This window comes from Apostichopus japonicus, chromosome 18, assembly GCF_037975245.1.
Source record: "Apostichopus japonicus isolate 1M-3 chromosome 18, ASM3797524v1, whole genome shotgun sequence".
Taxonomy (NCBI): Eukaryota; Metazoa; Echinodermata; class Holothuroidea; order Aspidochirotida; family Stichopodidae; genus Apostichopus; species Apostichopus japonicus.
Window position 1 is genome coordinate 7,301,906 of NC_092578.1, and position 25,151 is coordinate 7,327,056.

The 25,151-nt window shown below is 37.8% G+C and overlaps 1 protein-coding gene across 4 annotated transcripts in view; it reads right to left on the reverse strand.

The window, feature by feature from the left end:
* Window positions 1-6,201: 6,201 nt before the first annotated feature.
* Window positions 6,202-25,151, reverse strand: part of LOC139958482 (uncharacterized) — a 32,487-nt gene continuing 13,537 nt past the window's right edge. For 2 of the 4 annotated variants that reach the window (XM_071955572.1, XM_071955573.1), the window contains exons 5-6: window positions 10,249-10,903; window positions 6,202-9,189 (exon numbers count right to left, since the gene is read on the reverse strand). In XM_071955572.1, the coding sequence (XP_071811673.1) occupies window positions 9,053-9,189; window positions 10,249-10,903 (792 nt within the window). In that variant the 3' untranslated portion in view covers window positions 6,202-9,052. Of the gene's footprint in view, window positions 9,190-10,248; window positions 10,904-16,271; window positions 21,710-23,786; window positions 24,358-25,151 lie in introns of those variants that run through there. The other 2 variants (XM_071955574.1, XM_071955575.1) reach the window with 2 other exon arrangements.

Below are 25,151 nucleotides of genomic sequence, written 5' to 3' on the forward strand. Positions count from 1 at the left end.
TAAATTATCGGTGTACAAATATTAAAACCTCTTATAACGGTTACTATAAAACTTCGATATCATAAAAAATACCCAAAAAATATGCTCGAGGGGGGGGGGGGCGATCTCCACTCTTCATACCCCCCTTGGCTACGCACCTGCGGTTAGAAATCTTGTAGGAAAGAGGCCAAATGGAAACCCGGTGAACCCATATCGATGTGGATCATATACGTACTTACACAAGATGCAAACCAAATTTCATTACGGATGCGGTCCGTCTAGCTATTCATTTCGAAAAAAAGTAAAAACTACTTTCGGTCATATATAATAACAAATTGTGACACGGTTAGACAGGCGCCTTGCGAGGAATTTGCCAAGAGAGGGGCAAAGCTTGTACCCAGACTTTCTAAGCGTAGCGCCCCCATTAGTTGACGCGAAGCGCAAAAGAAAATTTTGGCCGAAAATGCCTCCCAGATCGCTGGAAATGGCACTTCCCAGGCCTTGTAAGTTGCATCTAAGCATTTTCTATTTTGAAATTACTAGCGATGCCATAAAAAAATACAAAACATATGCTTAAAAAAAACTATGCCACCAAATATTGGGGGGGATATTAGATACTATATCCCCCCCACCTAAAATATTGGGGGGGGGACATGTCCCCCCGTCCCCCCCCCATGATCGCCGCCCATGCCGGGCCTTATACCCCGGTCTTCTATTTTTCGATCAGTCGGTTCAGAGACGGTTACGAAAGTAGACGTATAAAATTATCGTCGCATCCATTCCCGCTCCCGGGACCACCAGCTCAACGTCTCCAGGCACTTCCGATGGACGAGAGTCGGTACCTCAGCGTAGGCTGACCATAGCTTTCTCAAAAGCTGAGGTAGGTGAATACAACGAATTCATCATCTTTGCAGTGCAGCTATGATGAACGTAAGTTCGAAATAAGTTGCCAAGGACAGCTGATCGAGCTGAACCCCAGTTCCCGAGTCTCAAACCAGAAATACCAGATCCATACAAGACATTCACTGCTTGTTGTGCAACAATACTAGACAGCAGTAATTTGGAATAGGTCGAGAGAATCTGGTTCCTGAAGGAGGATTTGCACCGGTAGCCTAATGATTGTGTGATGGACACCCTAGCCGCTACACTACGCCAGTTTCACCCTTGGAGGGCGGTATAGGCCTATACGGTGAGAGAATCCTGGAAATCATTACTATATCATGGTAATATCACAGACCATTTTATGATTTCTTTCATGGATTGTAAGTAAAGCAGAGCTTCACACGACGAATAGTTTCGTATATTACATGGATGATGAGTTTTATATTTAACAGTTTGGAACACTTTTTGTTCTTCCTGTAGCATGGACCCTTCGAAGTTCGGACACCTAAGCATTAAAACACCCCAAAACTATAACTTCCTTTTATTGACAAATATGTGAGTACATTCTTGCACACGGTCGGTTTGGAGAGAAAATAACTGTAGCTTCGTAGTTTTTCGTGAAATTGGCTGTTGCTGTAGGTTTTTATGGTGAAATCGTGGATTTCTTAGGGGTATCCGAACTTCGCAGTGTTCCGAACTTCGCAATACTGACCAGCGACGTAGCCAGGAATTTGAAAGGGGGGAGCACTTTTTGCGATGGATATGGATTTTCAAAGTTGTAGGCACAACTATCTGAGCGGAGCGCCACCATCGGTTGGCGCGGAGCGTACAAGAAAATTTTTGGTTTTACAAACCCCCCAGATGGCTGGAAACGGCCCTTCCCTAGTGTTCACTCTGGTTCCCTGGCCTCTTGCTAACTTGAGACACCTCATTCAATATCACTTTTAAACCCAAAAAACAAACGAGTTAAAATAGTACGTAATTCAATAATACATAATGTATTAAAATTAGCAAGGTACATACACAAGGGCGGCGGAAGCACTTTTAATCTGGGGGGGGGGGGGGCACCGACGTCGAAGGGCACTTTGCAGAAATTCGATTGGACTGATGCAGCCTGATATTTAGTACCCTTTATAAATCTTATTGTATTATCTTATTTGCGTATACACATCACTCCATCAACGCCCCCCCCCCCCCCCCCGTCTTAGTAGTCTTACTTTTCAACTTCTGATACTTGTAGATACAAAGATAGGCCAGAAATGTCTTTGATACAACCATAGCCAGTATTTGTCTTTGATACAACTGTAAATGTTTATCGAAAAGGCTGTTTTGGAACTTGGAACGCCGATCGTGACACAAACAGGCAACAAAGTGCTGCAGCTCTATACATATAAAGTCTGTTAATCAACGATAGGCTTATTTGACTGTGGAATGTTCTCAACTGAAATTTTATCTGCGTAAACGGGTTCTTAAGTAGATGTTAAAAAACTGACAAGATCGTATCCTAGTCTTTTTCGGCGGGTAGAGTATTGAATGAAACGGCACGCGATATGAATGACAGCCTAGATGACAGAAGAATAGGTCACCTAATTTAGCCATAATCTTGCTACGTTCATTTCAATAGTTTTTCCTGTCTAGACTCTTAAACTCGTCCAGCAAGCTTATGGATTTGAATTATGGGTGTTTTAATAAAAAAGATAACTTGGCCAAAAAAAGTGTACGCCCGGGCCTACAGTGCTACACACTGGCTACGCCCCTGATAGTTCTAAATTAGGATTAGATATCTTACTGAAATATCGCTGACCTAATAAGGTGATCAAGAGTACAAGTTTTATGTAGAAAAAGGGCACATTTTTAACCTGAGGAAAAGTGGGGGGCACTTGCCCCCGGTTCCGCCGCCCTTGAAGGTACATGTAGTAGTCGTACTTTTCAACTTCTGATACTTGTAGATACAAAGATAGTCCAGAAATGTCTTTGATACAACTGTAGCTAGTAAATGTTTAAGTTAGCCTAATAAGAGAAGGCGAGAGCTATCCGACGATTGCCATCTGATGCAAATTTCTCAAGTGTTTTCTCAACTGAAATATTATCTGCGTAAACGGGTTCTTAACTATACATGTTAAAAAACTGACAAGATCGGATCCTATAGTCTTTTTTCGGCGGGTAGAGTGTTGAATGAAACTATCGTGCTACATACTGGCTACGCCCTGATCATATGATATCAGTATCAGCAGATTTTGTTTCCTGTTTAAATTCTTTTACATGTTCTTTTACATAATATATCAGAAAGACAAACATAGTGCTCTTTTACAAGTTTTCCAGTAGGATGATTCTTGTTTATTGTCCAATGTCTGGACTTTAATACATTTGACGAACTTTACTGATGGACAATATAAACTTTCATATTTTGTAATACAGCCAGATATGCAGTGGCCTAAAAACAAATATCGTTATCGCAGTGTATTAGCAGTGTAATAATTATTTATAGGAAGTGCGTATCACGTACCATTGCTAGCTTAGCTTCATAACATGCTGTTCGTGCAACATCTTAGGACGACTCATTGAACAAACATTGTCGACGTTGTTGTGCATACTGTTCGTGACATTCCATACAGTGCGGTTAGGTAGGCAATATGTATTTTATTATGCAGTGGCCAACTGTAGGCTTGTAATTGGCTATAAGCTAAATTTAGCTAATTGCATCTGCCAAACTAAGTAAGTAGTTGAATCAGTAGGCGTGAATGTTACTACGATTACAATCGAGTTAACGGAGCTGACGAGTATTCAAAAGAGCACTGACAAAATACCATGCTAAAAAAACGACAGTTTAAAAAAAAAATCGACACTGAAAGGGGGGGAGCGGTCGCTCCCCCTGCTCCCCCCTGGCTACGTCCCTGATACTGACTATACGTTTCATTTTATGTTGTCAATGACACAATAACCCCATCAGTCAAAGGAGATCGAAAACATTTTCAAGGATGAGTCATATAAGGTCCAACAACAGTTGCACTGGGATGTAGTAAACATTCCTCCGCCACCCCTCTTCGGCCCCATCCCTCCCCCAAACTAGGATAGCCTCTTCCCGATTAAATTCTCACTGATTGAAGACTGTCGGAATCTGGATTTATAAGATATTGCTTACTTATACCTATACCTATACGCGGCCACGTATGTAGGGACAAGTCGAAGTGGACGTCGTGTTGAAGGATCGGCATCTTGCAAACTGAAAGAAGCAACTTCTGACAACAGCTAACATGATTACATTGCGTAAATATTGTGTCAGGTGACATGTCACAATCTAAAAATAATAACAATAATAATAACAATAATAATAATGATGATAATAAAAGCCAAATAAAAAATGTGAAACCTAACTTTGCCCCTTTGCCTTTCCTTTGATATATCCGAGGCGCCTGTAAACAGTGTTGTAACTGACACCATTCCTAATGTAAGGTCATGTTCAGAATGTCATCACATTTACAGTCATACATTATTGTAAAATCTATTCACATCATTGTAAAATCTATTCGAATAGATATGGGCGAGGACTCCACCCGACCCTTTCCCACACAGTGGAGCGGTCTTCAACTTCAAGGACCACACCCCTCGTTTTTAAAAAGTCCTGGATCCGTCCATGCTCTAAGCAATAATTAAAGGGCTTTTCTGAAACAAATAAATACCAATTATGGTTCCAATAATTTGCTATACGGGACTTGCGACACATTTCGGGCAGACCCAAAGCACATGCACCTGTTTTGACTGAACCAAGGTGTATTTGAGTTGCAGTGGCGGAGCATCCATACAGTCAGGGGGGGGGGCCGGATGGGGGCCGGGGGACTCAAATGGACTGCTGGCGCCCTTTTCAGCTTTTGACCACTTTTTTTACTTATTCGCGATTATTGACTTTTATATTGCGCTCTCATCTACCTATTGACATTTGTCACATTTTGTAGGTGTAATTTTCTGACAAAATGCTATAACAGCTATTTGTTCTTCGTTTATCTGCAAATTAGCAAGGCCCGGAAAGGGTCATTTCCGGCGATCTAGGGAGTATCTTTACTCAAAAAATTTCTGTACGCTCCTCGCCAACCTGTGGTGGCTCTCCGCTTAGATAGTGTCGAAAGCACCCATACAGACCATTCTCGCCCCCCTGACCAATACCCCTAGCTCCGCCACTGGTGAGTTGAGCTTTATCTTACCACATATTTACGTATACAAGTTTGTTTCTTGTAAAGGATTTCTGTTTGAAATCGACTTTCTCCTTAAAAAGGGTGTGAAGACTCGCGCACAAAGAAACGTCTCATGCCGGTAATCTGACCTAGTTTCGAATGAGGTGTAACAAAACTATAATAAAAAACACTGATCCAAGCATGATTTTTAGATCTTTGTCAAGAATAACAAAAGCAAATCTTTTTTTTTTAAATCTGTTCATAGGAAAGTTGTTCATGACAGTTACTTTATCCAATAGAACAGTGACAACAAGGCGGAGTGTATAGCCTAGTGGTTAACGCCGGCGTCTCCCAGTCATGAGATCCCCGGTTCGATTCCCCGCCGACAGCAATGTGTGTCGTCTGGCAAGGGTGTTGTTCAATAACAACTTCCCGACATGGACGTTAAATGGATGTGTGCCGAGAGATTGGCTTCGGTCAGCTTGCGAGTCTATAAGCCTCCATGGCTTCTTTCGCGAGTTCCTGCTTGCGGGAAGATCACATATACATACATACATACATACAATGGTTTGGTTTCTGCATGTGTCATTTATGTACTGAACAAACTGGAAACTTAAAGGGTGTGAAGACTCGCGCACAAAGAAACGTCTCATGCCGGTAATCTGACCTAGTTTCGAATGAGGTGTAACAGAAGTGTTAGACACTACCAGCGATCCCAGAAAATGCACACACAGCTTGCTACCGTCGGTAATTAGACACTAGTGTATAATCAATACATACAGCTACGGTCAATACCCACAACACAGTGTACATAGCAGCGATGGACATCTCAGGTCTAGATAACAATGTACGACGTTTCATTACTGTCTGCATTTTGTAGAGACAAGAGAAAAACTTCACTTGCAAGCAAAGGAAAGTTAACTTTTTCAGAGCGCGGCACACGGTTTGGGGCGAGTCCTCAATGCATTAAAACAACTGACCAATGGTATGCACGTAAAAGCAGAGTAGATGGTCCGACATTGCCTCTCTTGCCTTCATCATTCCTTGGAACCATCAGCAATGCCTTTAATATCAATGAGACAGCGGAGGGAGGGGAGGGGAGGGGGAGGGGTAGGGGTGTGAGCAACAGAGTAGACACAATAAATGAACAATAGAAAGACAACAAAAGTAATCTATTTACCAACTTTATCGTTACTTTACCACATATCGTGTGAAATGTTTTAGACATTCATTGACAACGAATGCATTCTTATTTTTCAGTGAAGTTTGGACAAAAAAGAAAAGAAAAAAGATGGAGAACCGATTGTAAGTGAATATGCATCTTTAACACCAAACCTGATGCTTCACATTAATTTTTTAGAACAAAATATTGAACATCACTTGTTTATTTTCTCTAAACATGGTTAGGTACGAATTTCATACGTAAATTTCAAACATAATTTTAACTTTTAATTTGAAGTTGTGAAAATATGTTTAAAAATATTTCAACTTTAGAAAATTAAAAAATGTTAATTTTTAAATCTTTGAAATATTTAATATGACAATTTTAAAAATTTCTTAAAACATTTTATTTTGAAAGAAATAGTAGTAAAATAGACTACTTTAATCAGAAATGTTATTTATCATTTCACATTTCTGTTTCTCATCATATTCACCCCATGATTACTTACTTCTAGCAATGATCCTTCTCTCAAAATCAAAAGTCTAGAGCTAGGACCTCTAACATTAATATCATCACCACTGATTGCATGCTTACAACACTGAAGTAGCAGATGTACCCATGCAGTGTAAGCCTACTTTGCATATAACAATTGGGGCAGAAGTTCAATACCATTACCTAAATTAAGCTAAATACAATTGACTGAAACCGTCATTAAAGACAAGAAATAATTCAAAGAGGGTTTGTACAGAACACTACAGAGTAATTGAGAGAATCCAAAATAGGAAACTTGATTGAAAATGCTTTAAATTACTTAAAATGAAAGGCCAGGTTTTAGAAAGAGGAAATAAAATAAATCAGCAAAATTGAAATGAATATTAAAGTGGAAAAAAAATTACTTCATGTATGTTGTGCTATTGTGTTTTGTACTGACCTTTGTGGGTACCAGTATGGATATACCAACAATGATTGACTACTACAAGTTCTGTATCCTCAACTTTTCTGAACAAACCAGACAATATTTCTAGTGGACAACACATAGTACTGTACATAAAATATACCACTATACATGATATCTCATTTTTAATGTACTTTTTCTGTACTATTTGGTTTTAAATCCAGCAGTTGTCTACTTGCCAGTTACTACAGCAATGCCTAGCAATGTTGAATTAATCAACAGAGCTGATAAGCTGCAATCAAATTATAAACTTTTCTGAACATACCAGACAATATTCCTAGTGGACAACACATAGTACTGTACATAAAATATACCATACATGATATCTCATTTTTAATGTACTTTTTCTGTACTATTTGGTTTCAAATCCAGCAGTTGTCTAATTGCAAGTTACTGCAGCAATGTCTAGCAATGTTGAATAAATCAACAGAGCTGATTAGCTGCAATCAACAACACATAGTACTGTACATAAAATATACCATACATGATATCTCAATTTTAATGTACTTTTTCTGTACTATTTGGTTTTAAATCCAGCAGTTGTCTACTTGCCAGTTACTTTTCTGAACATACGAGACAATATTCCTAGTGGACAACACATAGTACTGTACATAAAATATACCATACATGATATCTCATTTTTAATGTACTTTTCAGTACTATTTGGTTTTAATCCAGCAGTTGTCTACTTGACCGTTATACACAAATATCCAGCAGAGTTGAATACACCAACAGAGCTGATAAGCTACAATCAAATTGTAAACTTTTCTGAACATACAAGAAAATATTCCTAGTGGACAACACATAGTACTGTACATAAAATATACCATACATGATATCTCATTTTTAATGTACTTTTATGTACTATTTGGTTTTAATCCAGCAGTTGTCTACTTGCCAGTTACTTTTCTGAACATAGGAGACAATATTCCTAGTGGACAACACATAGTACTGTACATAAAATATACCATACATGATATCTCATTTTTAATGTACTTTTCTGTACTATTTGGTTTTAATCCAGCAGTTGTCTACTTGACCGTTACTTTTCTGAACATAGGAGACAATATTCCTAGTGGACAACACATAGTACTGTACATAAAATATACCACTATACATGATATACCTCATTTTTAATGTACTTTTTTCTGTACTATTTGGTTTTAAATCCAGCAGTTGTCTACTTGCCAGTTACTACAGCAATGTCGAATAAATCAACAGAGTTGATAAGCTGCAATAAAATTATAAACTTTTCTGAACATACCAGACAATATATATAGTGGACAACATATAGTACTGTACATAAAATATACCACTATACATGATATACCTCATTTTTAATGTACTTTTTTCTGTACTATTTGGTTTATAATCCAGCAGTTGTCTACTTCCTAGCTAATACACCAGGCATAGCATTGAACCAACATCGTCAAAAAAAACAACCTCTTCTTGACACAGGAGACAGATAACAACATAAAATGACAAAGAACATGAAGATAACTTGAAGAAAAATGCATGTGAAGTTTTTCTACATACCTTTCTACCTACCTTTCTACATGGTTTATAATCCAGCAGTTGTCTACTTCCTAGCTAATACACCAGGCATAGCATTGAACCAACATCGTCAAAAAAAACAACCTCTTCTTGACACAGGAGACAGATAACAACATAAAATGACAAAGAACATGAAGATAACTTGAAGAAAAATGCATGTGAAGTTTTTCTACATACCTTTCTACATACCTTTCTACATACCTTTTCTACATACAACATTCCTAGTAGATAACACACAGTAAAACCAGAATAGTAAAAATTGATGTTATAAATATGTAATAACTGTTACCGAATTTGACATAAAAACGCACACCAAAGACCAATGCTCAACCAAATCCAGTTCCATCCTAATTACATATTGTAGTTGGAGGATGAGGGGTGGGTTGGTGTGGGGCTTCGGAGGCAAAAGGAACTGTCCTTCTCACCAACCATATTGCTTCGTACCAGCCAACTATCCAGCCAATGTTCCTGAATCAGCATGTCCACCTCTGAGATGCAATGAAAAACAAAAATTGTGGTCCATCATTAACAGTATTCAAGGAGAATATGCAAGTCTGATGTGTCATGTGACAATCAGTACCATTTATTACAGTCTTTCTATCTCATCGTTTCCATGAACCATAAATATTAACCTTAAGACTTTAATGCATGTGTTAGCAGTGGTTAACGCCGGAGCCTGGAGTGTTAGCTCAGTGGTTAACGCCGGTGCCTTTCAATCATAAGGTCCCCGGTTCGAGTCACTCCCAGATTAATATATGTCGTCCAGTTACAGAGTTGTTGACAATTGACAATTCATAATCATTGACGTTTAATATGAATCTAAGAGACTGACTTCGGTCAGCTTGCGGCTTTGATAAGCCAATGAGGCTTCTTCGCGAGTTCCTGCTTGCAGGAGGATCTAATATACATGCATGGTTCTATACTGTGAATTATTACCCGAGACCTGGTCGTGAGACTATATCCAGGGTAGTTTGCAATCCTTAACTAGCTCATTTTATATTTTACACATAGTACAAAAATTCAATACATTTCATTTACTTGACATCATAGCAAAGATATTAGAATATTCTAGCGTAGCGAGAATAGTGGTAGTTGATATTTGTGACGAGTCGACTGCTTTAATTGTAAGTATGAAACATGAAGAAACAAAACAGACAAAGGGTCAACTAAGAGATTCCACCTTCTTTGTGTGGGACACAATGGCAAAGAATCTTGAGTAAGTACAAGGTGTATTTTATGACACAATGATTCCACAAACGACTTGCCTCGTTACATTTTAGTGTATTTTAGTGTATTTTCTTACATAGTTACAACCTTTGTGTGACAATACACCGATAATAACAGCTGGAAACTGCCTTTGCTGAAACGTGAGCGTATCTTTAAGTCACTCGGTGTTTAGATCCTACATCGAATATATTAATAATAAGTTTTGTGCTCTGACCTAAGACAACTTCTCAAATTCTGGCACTGGTGTAGCAATCTTAACAACTTTTGCTTTGCGATACCAAATGAATTACTCATCCCTCTGTTGACATATTTGTTCTCACCATTTTGCAGGACTTCCTCCTCACTCATTACTGAAGAGCGAAAGCTAAATGATGCCCTGAAGGGTGCCTGGTGCTCCTCATACTCCTCCTCGGGATCACCAAAGTAATTTGAGCCGACTGGGGTTGCTTGCTGGAAATACTGATGCGCCTCATCCTCCTCTTCACCATCTTCCTCCTCAGCTTCACTAGAGGAATTAGAGCTGACTGGGGTTGCTTGCTGGAAATACACATGCTCCTCATACTCCTCCTCATTATTTTCCTCCTCGGGATCACCAAAGTAATTTGAGCCGACTGGGGTTGCTTGTTGGAACCACAGATGCTCCTCATCCTCCTCCTCCTCCTCCTCCTCCTCACCATCTTCCTCCTCGGAACCACTAGAGGAATTTGAGCCGACTGGGGTTGCTTGCTGGAAATACTTATTCTCCTCAGAACAGTGCGAGTCACCATCAGGAGGAAGACTGGCTCCAGGCATTGAGGTAGCCCTCTTGAAGAGCGACTGCTCATTTTGTTCCCATCCTCTCACTTCTGCAATGAGAGAAATCGCTGGGTCTAGCTGACCGCCACTGAGCTTTAGTGAAGATCTTGACTCCATGATTTCCTCCTGCATCTGGCATTGGTCTTGTAAAGGGGCTGATAATCCAAAGGCATCTGACACCTGTGACAGAGACAACCAGAAAACGAAAATGTTTAGTGGTTCCGATGCTTAAAGATATTTATAGTATAACCATAATTGGAAAAAAATGTTTTTTCTGCATGCAAGCATCAAAAGCCACATTTACATTACCAATCAGAACTTGTGCTAGTTGTACAGCATAAAAAACAAGAAAATTTTATTTGAGCCTCTTGTTTCAATGATACCTAGTTCTTGGTATCACACCCCGCACTCACAATCAACAAAAATTTTCTGTTAACATGCTTTCTGATATTAAACACTGCCTTACGTCTATGCAAGAGAACAGACTATAATACTATGTCAATCTTATCTGATGAAAAAAAAAAGTTATTCATCATCCTCAACTTGCATGTAGCACGTGCATAAAATCTTAGAGAGTACAAATGCCCTTGCTCCCATTGGGGTTGAAGGTCAACTGAGTTCCAAATCTGTGAAACTTGTTAACACAAAGAGTCAATTTGTAAAGCTCAACAGGTAGTAAACATTGTCTGTTCTTCTGTGAAGGTCAAAGGTCAAAAGTATCAAAACCTTGTAAACATAACTCCAAGAACAAGCTTGAATGCACTTGAGGGTGTAGACCACATGTATACTGTCAGTGCAAGTGTTTCAGTGATGCAAATATGTCAAAATGGATAATTGTCATTGGTCAATCTTCGTTTAAATCTTTGATCAAGTGTTGAAAGGCATTGAAGACTCGCCCCAAACCGCGCTCTGAAAAAGTTAACTTTCTGTTGCTTGCAAGTGAAGTTTTCTGCCCGTCGCTACAAAATGCAGACAGTAATGAAACGTGATACCTTGTTGTCTTTAGCTGGACCTGAGATGTCCATCGCTGTTTCGTTTGTACACTGTGTTGTGGGTATTGACCGCAGCTCTGACTGTACACTGGTGTCTAAGGTAGCAAGCTGTGTGCATATTTTCTGGGATCGATGGTGGTGTCTTACACTTCTGTTACACCTCATTCGAAACTAGGTCAGATTACCGGCATCAGACGTTTCTTTTTGCGCTAGTCTTCACATCCTTTAAGTTAGGATTACCATTCGTCCTGATTAATCAATATTCATTCATACTTAGTAAAGATTCCTAAATCCTATTGGTCCATTCAGGTCAGCTGACCGTGGTTAATCCTGTGAGTAACGCACAGTAAAATTACGGGGCATCACTTTAATAAATCTTTGGTTATATGTAACCAAAAATGTTTTGTTTTATGATTTTCCCCCACACAAATGGTAGTGTATGAATGAACGGGGTTAATCAACGGTCTAGCGTGCGTTACTCACATGATTAATGCACTCCGGGTGTTAATGTTATCGCTGGATGCACCAGGGCTCCGCCCTCGTGCATCGCTTGCATTATCCCCGATCGTGCATTAATCCTGTGAGTAACACACGCTAGACCGTTGATTAACCCCTTATTGTCACGCCGTCAGAGTAAATATTCCCTACTTTCTCAATGTACTGGTAATGCTCAAAAATATGTTTTTAGGATATATGTAAGCTAAAAAGGTACACATTTAGTATGGTGCATCACTAACTGCATGTCTATGTAACCCTTTGGGAAGGATGCATCACACAAACATGATTGATGGGGATATACAACTAGATCCACAAGCTTTGCGTGAAAAGCTGTGAAACGTTGGCTATGTTAAATTTAATAGTTATGTAGTTATGTCATTTTGGGCTAAACCAGACCAGGCCTTAGTAGTTAGTGCCCATCAGGCTATTGCTTTAATTGTAATATTTTGTTAAACATGAAACTATTGCAAATTCTACTTTGGATTAAACTGGTGTACATTGCAATAAATATGACACCATTTGAGAGGCCCTATGAAGCCCTCTTTAAGAACCAAAAGTTTCTTTAAAGATGAGGGAGGCATACACCCCTTGTCTCCAAAAGCTGCCAACCACCAAAACTTTGGGACCTGCTTTTGTCACTAATCTTTTATCATAAAACTTATGAGTTTGAGAGGGAGAGGGGGGGGGGGGGGTAGGCTCCAACATCACTATTTTCCCTGTTATCTTGAAGAAACTATGGCCCACCTTTGGATTAGCTGAATAACTGGACACTTTATGTTGTAAAAATAACTACTATTAGTATTTATTAATGTAAGATCAACTTTTCTTTACAATGCTTGAATAGACAGGAGTAGGCTGCTTCCACAATGTGAAGGCCACAGTGTGTAATTGTAAAGTAAAGCGTAAAGAGATGGACTATTATTTGTGCCTGGGTCAGTTAATTAAATCACCATTTGCATCATGTTTCTGTGATAACTTTTATCTTAATTGGTCCTAGGGTCATTGATGGCGATCGTCTGTCACTCCTCTTTGTTTTTTTCATCCAGACTTAGCTTGGCCCAGCCCTTACCAGTGCAAGTAAAGCATACAATTACAAGGCTATAGCCTTGGCCTATTAATTTTTTACCATGCGAACTTGAATAGCCTAATGAATAATGTTACATTGGCGTAGTCTTAGGCTGCTTAGTATACTATATCGATTCTACTACGCCAGTAATAAAAGTAAAATCAAAACAACAAATATTCTACCACTCTTACCAGTAACAGGTCGGCTTGTTCCTAGTTAATAATGTGCCAGAAGTTGTACTGAGGTCTTTCAAATAATCTACAGCCCAGCTATCCCAAATTATGTTTAACATGTTATGAATAAAAACACAATAGTTTACCGCTCTTTTGAGTTCGGATTACCGCTATGACGACACCTGGATATGTATATCTATGTGCGTATGTGCTTATATGGATTGATATGATATGGATGTGCATGCATGTGACACAAATATTTACCTGTATGAACGTTTATGGTTGGCCACAGTGGACAAAATTCCATATCCATAGGCGTAGGGGGGGGGGGCTGGGGGAGGGGGCTGCAGCCCCCAACCAAATATTTTTGTGAATATTCGGGTTATATGCTGAGACTTTTTCGGGCACCTACTGAAAGAAACATAAATTGCAATGTGTTTTTGCAATGGTAAACTTATATTATTATTATCACTATTATTATAACGACTTGCCCAAAATTATAACCAACATGGAAGGGTAATAACACGGCAAATAATTGTATGTAATTGGCATGCGATGTAATAACCGATGCATGCCTATATGATATGTAGCCTACGTTAACATGTGGAACGTTTTATATTTTTGAACGCTTAATTATTATTATTATTATTATTATTATGGAATCATTCTGAAATCAACTTAATTAAAAACAAACAAAAATATTTGTTAAAAAATTATGAAATTGTGTCAGTTGACTTATGTTACAATCTCAACAACAACAAAAATCATACTAATAATATAAAAAAAGGAAAAAGGGGAAACCTTTACTTTACACCAATTCCTAATGGAAGGTCATGTTGTTCAATTTTCAATACTTTATATTCATAAATCATTGTAAAATTTATTTGTAATTACACAAAACATAGTAATACATAAACTGAACCATTAGAAATGGAAGCATGTCTCTCGAAGGTGTAAAATTTAGACTCGATGTTTGGACCTGTGCGTGAAGCAATATCTAGATTTGCTTTCAGTGCGTTGCGGAACTGAGTTATCCATCATACAGGCCTAACCATCTGTATCGCGAACATGATGATGACGATGATGCGGTTTTTGGCTTGTTTCTCCAGTAGACTCTTATACCAAATTTAAGCAATCACTTTAAGCTAGATCCAAGGTGATTGGTGTACACACCCACCTCTTCTACTAAACACAAATTAGTTGAAGTAGTTATTAACACAATCTAGACTAATAATATATAGCCGAAATATACCGTACCTCAGAATGCATGTTACGTCAAGACATAAAAATAATAAATAAAACTTAAAAATAAAATCTGGGCGAGGACTCCACCCGATCCCCTTCCACACAGTTGAACCGTCTTAAACTTCAAGGACCAAACCCCCCTTATTTTTTGAAAATCCTGGATTCGTCCATGCTCTAAGCAATAATTAAATGGCTTTTCTGAAACATAAATAGATCTACCAATTATGGTTCTCATAATTTGTTATACGGACTTGCGACACATTTCGGCTGACCCAAAGCACATGCACCCATTTTGACTGAACCAAGGTGTGTGTGAGCAAGGGCGGCGGAACCGGGGGGCACAGGGGGCACGTGCCCCCCCCCCCACTTTTCCTCAGGTTAAAAATGTGCCCTTTTTCTACATAAAAATTGAGGTGTCTCAAGTTAGCAAGAGGCCAGGGAACCAGAATGAACACTCGGGAAGGGCCGTTTCCAGCCATCTGAGGGGTTTGTAAAACCAAAAATTTTCTTGTACGCTCCGCGCCAACCGATGGTGGCGCTCCGCTCAGATAGTAGTGCATACAACTTTGCGAATCCTGGCTACGCCCCTGACTTTTAATGAATTTCTGTGGGTCAAACTCAAAGCTATTTCGAATGGAAACAAATTGTTAAGATATTGACAAGAAATAAACTCTCATTCGAAAGATTCCTACATTAGCAACTAGCATGATTTCACCTCATTTTGTCTCAAAAGAAAATTTGTTCCTTGTTTCCCAATTTGCACATTGGATATTGCAGTGCTAGTATGCATATTTTCCTTGAGGGGGGGGGGGGGCGTTGATGGAGTAATGTGTATACGCAAATAAGATAATACAATAAGAGTTATAAAGGGTACTAAATATAAGGCTGCATCAGTCCGGTCGAATTTCTGCAAAGTGCCCTTTGATGTCGGTGCCCCCCAGATTAAAAGTGCTTCCGCCCCCCATGTGTGTGAGTTGAGCTTTATCTTACCATATATTTAGGGCGTATACAAGTTTGTTTTTTTTTGGTTAAGGGGGGGGGGGCGGTCTGGCTCCCTGTCTGTCGATGCACATTCCCAAAAATTATTTGTAATCGTCAAATTGGTGCATTCTGAGGGATACAAGTTAGGTCTATAATTAGGTTTGACTAGCAAGGTTGTGGTAACAAATATTATGTATTTTTTTTGTGAGAGGTCGAAAAGTGAGGGGGGGGGTGGATGCACTTATTCTTGGTGCCCAACTTCTCCCCCCCTCCCCACAGGTACAAATCCCTTATTTTCAGTTTGTTCTCAAAAACAGTGGCAACTATAAACTCCCTGCAGCCATTTCTGTGTGATATCGACTTTCTCCTTCAACATTCCTTAGTAAACCACTGACCAGTGATACGCACGTAAAATTTGAGAAGATGGCCCGACATTACCTTTCTTGCCTTCATCATCCCTTGGAACCATGAAATAATCAGCAATGTCTTTAATATCAAAGAGACAGCGGAGAAAGGGATGGAGGGGAGTGGGGGGGGAGGGTGAGCAACAGAGTAGACACAGTATATGAACAATAGAAAAACAACAAAAGTAATCTATTACCCTACTTTATCTTATCTTTACTTTACCATAGTTTGAACATATAAGAAAAGAAAAAATATGAAAAACCGATTGTGAATGCACAGCATTTTTAACACCAGACCTAATGCTTCACATTCATTTTTAGAACAAAATACTGAACTTCACTAGTAATTTTCTCAAAACACGATTATATACGAATTTTAATGTTTAAATATGTTTAAAAATATTTCAACTTTTTAAAACTTTTAAATATTTCAGTTTTAAAATGTCTCAACACATATTTTTTTTAAAGAAATAGTAGTTAAATAGACTACTTTCATCAGAAATGTTGTTTATCATTTCACATTTCTGTTTTCCATCATATTAACCCAATGATAACTTACTTCTAGCATCGATCCTTTACTCAAAATCTATAGTAAGTCTATAGTATGTCTAAAGTCTATAGTAAGCATTGTACTTACAAAAGCATTAGTAATAAAAGGTAACTAACAACCTATGGCAAAACATTTGCATAAAGCAGCAACTTAAGCACCCTTGCAATCTGGAACATTTCTCTGACTTAAAATCTTGCACCATTTTTCTCCTATCAAAATACACCATCAAAAATGTATCCTCAAAATTCACATTAATCCATCATCGCCTATACTAATCCCATATGACATACTTAGCTATAAACACTTTAGGAAACATTGTCTCTCCTCATCCTCCACCCCCCCCCCCCCATCCCTCCCCATTCTTCAAATGGCCTAGATTCTATTGAAGGTATAAAGTTAAGCAAACAGGTGGGACTATTTTCATGGACATAATTACAATCTTAGAAAAATAAAATCAGTAAATGAAAGTAATGATGAAGTTAGCGCTATTGCAGCCTTTCCCATAAATAACAAGCTTAAAGCAGACGGTTGGGTTTTTAGCTGTGTGTTTGAAGTGTGCAGCTGCAAATGCACTTAAATTGGCACAATGATTTATCATAAAAGGATTTATATAAAATTATAAAATATATTATTCTGAATAAAATTCATTAAGTTTAAAGGATAAGCAAAACTAACTACCAACATTGGTCTGCAAGAAAGAGGCAATTGTGACGAACAACTTCGTTTTGTAGATATCACAGGTTGAATGCTCCCTCATACACATAAAAAAAAAATGAGGTTTTGATCAAGTCTAAATATGACATCATCAAGCCACAAATTTAAGTACTTGATCTGGAGCTTGGAGCCTTGTACTCTTACTCATTCTGTAGTACTAGTACAACAAGTCTGTCCCACTGGCATGAAATTTTGAACAATGATATCTTCCCCGAACAGCGCAAGATATTTTTCGTAGATATTTGGAGTTGTTGTTCATCAGAAAGATACATCTATCATATTAAGTTCAAGATGCCAGCTAAGACCTCTAACATAAATATCACCACCACTGATTGCATGCTTACAACACTGAAGTAGCAGATGTACCCATGCAGTGTAAGCCTACTTTGCATATAACAATTGGGGCAGAAGTTCAATACCATTTTTAAGCTAAATACCATTGCTTGAAACCGTCATGAAAGACAAGAAATAGTTCAAAGAGAATTTGTACAGAACACTTACAGAGTAATTGAGAGAATCTAGAAGAATGATGAATTTGCTTGAAAATGCTTTAAATTACTTAAAATTGAAAGGAAAGACTTTAGAAAGATGAAATGATGTAAATAAACAAACTTAAAATGAATATTAAGGTAAAAAAAACAGAATGCTTAAATGCATTGTGGTTTCGATGATGTGAGCAGATTTCTTTGTGAATTTGACGTAAAGTATAGTGGAGTGAACAATATACTTGATCTTAGTAATACTGTGAAAAGCAGTGTGATGTGACAAACAGTTAATTCACAATGACACTAGCTGTCCTGAAATGACCATTGACCTCAACTGGTTTCTTTTTCTAAATGTGATACATCAACATATTAAATATGACATCTGTCCTTATTAAAATACTGTGTAAAACATGGTTTTCACAAGTTGACCCCTGGTGGAATTAAACGACCATTGACCTCTGCCCACATTAGGCTTCTTTTTCTCAATGTGGTATAATTACATACCAAATATGCGATATGTCCAAGCTTCCCTTGCGATATTCTGTTTAGGAAGGTGTGTTAGTGTAGAGGGACGGATAAGAGGGGGGTGAAGTAAATATCTCGAATAAGTATCTTGATCATGCTTGTTAAGCATGTCAGCAGCCTAACTGTCTTATTAAGGCATTAAGTGAGGAAAAAAAAACAAGGTTGGTGAAGGAAGGTGTGTTAGTGAAGAGGGACGGATAAGAGGTGGGTGAAGTAAATATCTCGAATAAGTATCTTGATCATGCTTGTTAAGCATGTCAGCAGCCTTTCTGTCTTAATTAAGGCATTTAGTGAGAAAGGTAACAAGGCACTTAACAGATGAGCATGTATCTAGGCACTTGCATAGGGTAACTTGCGTAGTACTTAGTGAACTTTGGCAAGAAAAACTGAATTCTATCAAACTTACAAAAGAAAATATACGTTTAGTCCTTAAAAAAAAACTAACAGAAGACAAAAGCATCGTTATTAAGAACATATCTGAAGAAAAGTCAGACACTAATCTCTAAACAGCCTCCTTAAAGTATTCAACATGATTTAATAACAATTAATGTCAGCTGCAGTCTGGTCAGCAAAGAAAAGAAATTATTACCACGATCCATTGTTTTCACAGTTTTTACTGTTTACTTGGTTACAAATAATACCAAAAGAAAGATATCACAGATATTATCCTTAAACCCTTTTCCACCTGAAAATCTTCAATTCAATATTTATTTGTATTGTAACATTTACGCAACCATCGAGCAACCATCTAGCACTTTACAGCACAAAGTATAGCATCGTGTGTATGGTAATGTAGGCATTGCCTTCATAAGGCAGTATTATCAAATTTATTCCTTTGCCACTTGAAATGAAATCATATTGCAATGATATGTATTTATTATAGACATATGTATTTGTGTGTACTTTTCAAAAGTTTGTAGCAATTGGTCCATTATTAAAATTTATTTTATTATCTAATTACAATATCCTAAAGAGTACTTTTTACAATAGTCTAACCTTCAAATTTGGGGATTTTTTTCCGGTCAGTTTTTAACTTGACAACACCTGATTCTCTGTAGTTTATAAAGCCTTTAATAAATGAAAGCCCATATATTTTTTTTTATCAAAAGATGATGATATATATGGTCAATATTTGGTCAAAATATGATACATATGGTCAATTACATCCTAAATACTGTTTTCATTATGTCAGGTACTTACTACAGGTGTTGTGATATCAAAAAGGTGTCTACTTGCCTAGCTACCACAACCATGGCATAGCAGTGTGAATATCATACAAGAAAACTTGGACGATATTGTCAGGTTTAGTACTACTTTACTTATAACACAAAGTATGTCAGTCCAATTACACAAATACATGATACTTTTCTGAGTACATTACAATATCATTAGCATGTAAATATCAAAACAATTGTCACAGAATTTAATATCACCCAAGAAAACTTGACACAGAATTGCAAGTATTCCATATATAATTAGCAAATGTTCTCACATGACAACTTGTAGAAACTTAATTTGAGTTTTCACTACCTGGTAGACAATATTTTTAGTTGCTTACACATAGTACATATGGTAAAACCACATGATCACATATGGTATTTCTTTATTGTAAACTTCTAAGTTTCAAGTCCAACAGTTGTCTACTTGGTAGTTACTACATCCATGCATAGCAAGGATGAAAAACCAACATCACAGATGTAAACATGAAGAAAATTGATTCAAGTTTTCACTACATGGTAGACAATATGTCTAGTTGCTTACACATAGTACATATGGTAAAACCACATGCTCACACATGGTATTTGTCTATTCTAAACTTATAAGTTAAAAATCCAACAGTTGTCTACTTGTTAGTTACTACAGCCATGCATAGCAAAGATGAGAAACCAACATCACACATGAAAACTTGAAGAAAATTGATTCAAGTTTTCTCAACATAGTAGACAATATTTCTAGTTGCTTACACAAAACATATGGTAAACCACATGATCACATGTGGTATTTATTATTAACTTCTAAGTTTCAATGAGAAACCAACATCACACATGAAAACTTGAACAAAATTGATTCAAGTTTTCTCTACATAGTAGACAATATTTCTAGTTGCTAACACATAGTACATATGGTAAAACCACATGATAACATATGGTATTTGTTTATTGTAAACTTCAAAGTTGATTTCTTGTTTCTTTGTTTATTGTAAACTAAAGTTACAAACCCAACAGTTGTCTACTTTTACTACATCCATGCATAGCAATGATGGAAAACAAACATCACACATGAAAACATGAAGAAACTTGATTCAAGTTTTCTCTACATAGTAGACAATGCTAACACATATTACATGTGGTAAATTACATGAAAATACATGTTATTGTTCATTACATACTACTAAGTTACAAATCCAACATTGCTGAAAAACTTGAACAAAATTGTTTTTGATAAAATGTATTTACCAGATAACACAAAAGCCACTTGACCCTGTAAGGAAAGTACTTACACAAATGTCTCATTGATAATAGCTTTTTCAGCATCAAATATTTCTAGCAGACAATTTTTGGTAAAACGTGTAACACTGTTTTGAATGCAAAAGTATGTATTACATGATAAGTACATCAGTGTGCTTGGAAAGATTATAAATATATAACACAGTTGTGTAAGCTTCCACAGACACTATCATTCTCCTTATCAGTACTTTTTTGCCACAAAACTGTACATTTTGAAGTATTTTTTTTTTAGCTCAACATGTTTGAGAAGAACTGAAGAACCCTTACATCTCTGTCTGGTTCATTGTTCTAACTCTTTTCAACAACACCAAATTGCATGAAAGGTAAGTAGGTATATATCACACATTCTTTCTTCAACATATATATATATATATATATATATATATATATATATATATATATCCAACAAGTAACTTTTAAATGAATGCTACAAAGTACAAACAATTTCTTGCTACTTCGGTTGCATTCTTATTATACCAGCTGCTATTTTAAAACCCTCAGCATTACACAATCTCATTCCACATTCGAAAATTGATAAAATAAAATTTCATAACCACTCTTTAAATAAAAAGACTTCAAGTACACTAAGTGAAATATCTACTTGGGCCCATCTCAAAACTCCCTGCAATCTGAGAGAATTGACATTCACGTATAAAGCAAACCAACGCTCGACCAAGTCCAGTTCCGTCCTGATTCAATATTGTAGGTGGAGGTTGAGGGGTGGGTTGGGTGTGGGGCTTCGAAGGCAAAAGGAAATGTCCTTGTCACGAACCATCTTCTTCGGTACCAGTCAGTCATCGACAAGTTGGCGATCCAGCCAATGTTCTTGTGTCAGCATGTCCAACTCTGAGATGCAATGAAAACGAAAAATGTGGTCCATTATTAACAGTATTAAAGGAGAATGCAAGTCTGATGTGTCATGTGACAATCGGTACCATTTATTTATTAGAACCTTACTAACTCATCGTTTCCATGAACCATAATATTAACCTTCTCCAACTTATGTCGAATTAAAAGAAACAAGTCAGCTATAGTCATGAAGCTCAGGGGTGTAGCGAGGAATTTGCCAAGGGAGGGACGAAACTGTAGGCAAACTATCAGAGCCGTAGATACGGCATTGCAAACTATCTAAGTGTTGCGCCACCATGGGTTGGGGCGAAGTGTACAAGAAAATTTTGGCTGAAAATGCCTCCCAGATCGCTGGAAATGGCACTTCCCAGGCCTTGTAAGTTGCATCTTAGCATTTTCTCTTTGAAATTACTAGCGATATCATAAAAACATACAAAAAAATATGCTCAAGGGGGGGGATGCCCCCTTCGCCCCCCCCCCTTGGCTATGCGCCTGATGAAGCTGCATCAACAGGGTTCAGTCCACATTTGATATACTAAGGCTAAGATGCCAATCGTGCCCTCCTAAATGTCATTCCATGCACCCTGCAAATTTTCATGCAATTAGACACAACAACACTCACAGGGGTACACAGTTTTGTTTTTGTTTTTTTGGTACAACTGCAATGCATTAATATTACTGCAACTTTGAAAATTTCTGTGAAAATTGTGGAAAATTGATTTTGATTTCTTGATTTTATGCCATCCTTTAAATATTAACAACACAAGCAAAATGCCAAAAGGGTTTAGTATACTCTAAATATAATTTCAATGTTCTCATCACCAGTACTATGCAAGCTACTATCAGTTTTGTTCCCACTTCCAGACTTTTCATCGTCAGGCCGTATTTGTTAACACTTTTGGGTCACACATTCAGTTTACCGACTTCTTTCTTTGGTGTACTGTACTCTCATTTCAGAGAGATGCACCCATCATGCATGAAAGCAGGGAGGGCAGTACGAACGATACAAAGACAATCTAAATACAAAACCTCCAGAAGTGTAATATCAATTTTGGGAAGAGCTTCCCCATGACAGGGCCAAGTGGTGTAGCACTACACAAAAGAGTTTGATGACTCTCGAAGAAAACAGAATGAAGCACCATGATGAACGAAGAGCAAGAAGGAAGGATGATAGTCCCACTGTTTCAAAATGCAGACTTTACATGTGCTACATGTGGGAATCAATGCAAGTCAAGGATTGGACTGTTTAGTCATAACAAAACTCATTTAATCCGGAACTTGATCTCTGTTTGGTGTTTATGCAACGGCATCATCGCCTCGATGGTCATACACTGTACTCTCATTTCAGAGAGGTAAGGTTCTACATGAGACGCATCCATCAGGCATGAAGTATGAAGTGAAAAGATTATTCTGAAGCCACAGACTCTAAGGCATGGTTCTAAACTGTGAATTATCACCCGAGACCTGGTCGTGAGGCTATATCCAGGGTAGTTTGCAACCCTTAACTAGCTCATTTTATATGTTTTATACACAGTACTAAATTCAATACGATTCGTTTTCTAGACACCTTTGTTTGGCATCATAGCTAAGATATTAGAAGTTTCTAGCATAGCAAGAATAGCGGTAGTTGATATCCGTGACGAGACTGCTCTAACTGGAAATATGAAACATGGAAAAAACAGACAAGGGGTCAACTAAGATCTATTCCACCTTCTTTGTCTGGGAAACAATGGCCAAGAATCTTGAGCATGCACAAGGTGTATTTTATGACAACATTGATTCCACAAACAACTCGCCTCACCTACAGCTACATTTTAGTGTATTTTCTTACATAGTTACAACCTTTGTGTGACAATACACCGATAATAACAGCTGGAAACTGCCTTTGCTGAAACCCGAGCGTATCTTTAAGTCACTTGGTGTTTAGATCCTACGTCGAATATATTAATAATAATTTTTGTGCTCTGTACTACGACAACTCTGCAATTCTGGCACTGGTGTAGCAATCTTAACAACTTTTGCTTTGCCATACCAAATGAATTACTCATCCATTTGTTGACATATTTGTTCTCACCATTTTGCAGGACTTCCTCCTCACTCATTACTGAGGAGCGAAAGCTAAATGATGACCTGAAGGGTGCCGGAAGCTCCTCCTCATTATCTTCCTCCTCGGGATCACCAGAGTAATTTGAGCCGACTGGGGTTGCTTGTGGGAAATACTGATGCTCCTCATCCTCACCATCTTCCTCCTCAGAACCACTAGAGAAATTTGAGCCGGCTGGCGTTGCTTGCGGGAAATACACATGCTCCTCAGACCAGTGCGATTCACCATCAGGAGGAGGACTGCCTTGAGGCACTCCGGTAGCCCTCTGGAAGAGTTGCTGCTCACTTTGTTTCCATTCTCTAACTTCTTCAGTGAGAGAAATTGATCTTCCCTCATCATCTTCATCCTCATGGTACCCCTCTCTATCTGGAACAACTTGGTTGACTTTACTCTGAACCCGAGGGTCAGAATTGGTCAGCGGTGAGATCGCTGGCACTAGCTGATCACCACTGAGCTGTAGTGAAGAGCTTGACTCCATGTGTTCCTCCTGCATCTGGCTTTGGTCTTGTAAAGGGGCTGATAATCCAAAGGCATTTAACACCTGTGACAGAGACAACCAGAAAACGAAAATGTTTGGTGGTTCCGATGCCTTAACATGTTCATAGTGTGCCACGTAAGCTATACATGTTGAATGCATAAACTTGTGCACACTAAGACGAAGAGGATTATCTATTGACTAATGCGGCAACATATAAAGGAAGGTAACAGGAATCAGTAATCATGTTAACAAAGTCTATTATAGTGACATAGTATAAAAACAGATACAGGCATGAATATTAATGAGGTCAACTCATAATCTCATAAGAATGTATCTATGTACTTACATTGCATTATCCAAGAACATGTATATAGCTGTTGAGACATACTATTTCAGACATAACTGATTAAGAATTTTATGTTCATCGATTAATATTCATGATATGCACATAAAAGACGATACGGTCGATTGTATGAATGTAGTGTGACAAACCTAATATGACAAGGATGAAAAGCATGAAACATTTGGTTCTTGTCTTGTCATTTAAAAGCCATATTTTGCAATATGGTGCATATTAATGACATCAAGTTGGAGACGTCATGACAAATGTGCTTTACGTAGCGACATCACCATACCAGTATGAACAAAATGTTACGTTGGTCAATTCCACGGTGACTCGCGTGACATTTTTACTAAAATTCCTCTCTATTTAATATCATTAAACAAATAAAGAAATTACCTGGGAGAAAAGCATTTATGTAGTCAGTAAGGTAAGCCTTAATGCTTACAACAGTAGACAAAAAATATTTATAACTCAAGTATTGGGGGTGAAATTGGCGAAAAACTAAACGTGACTC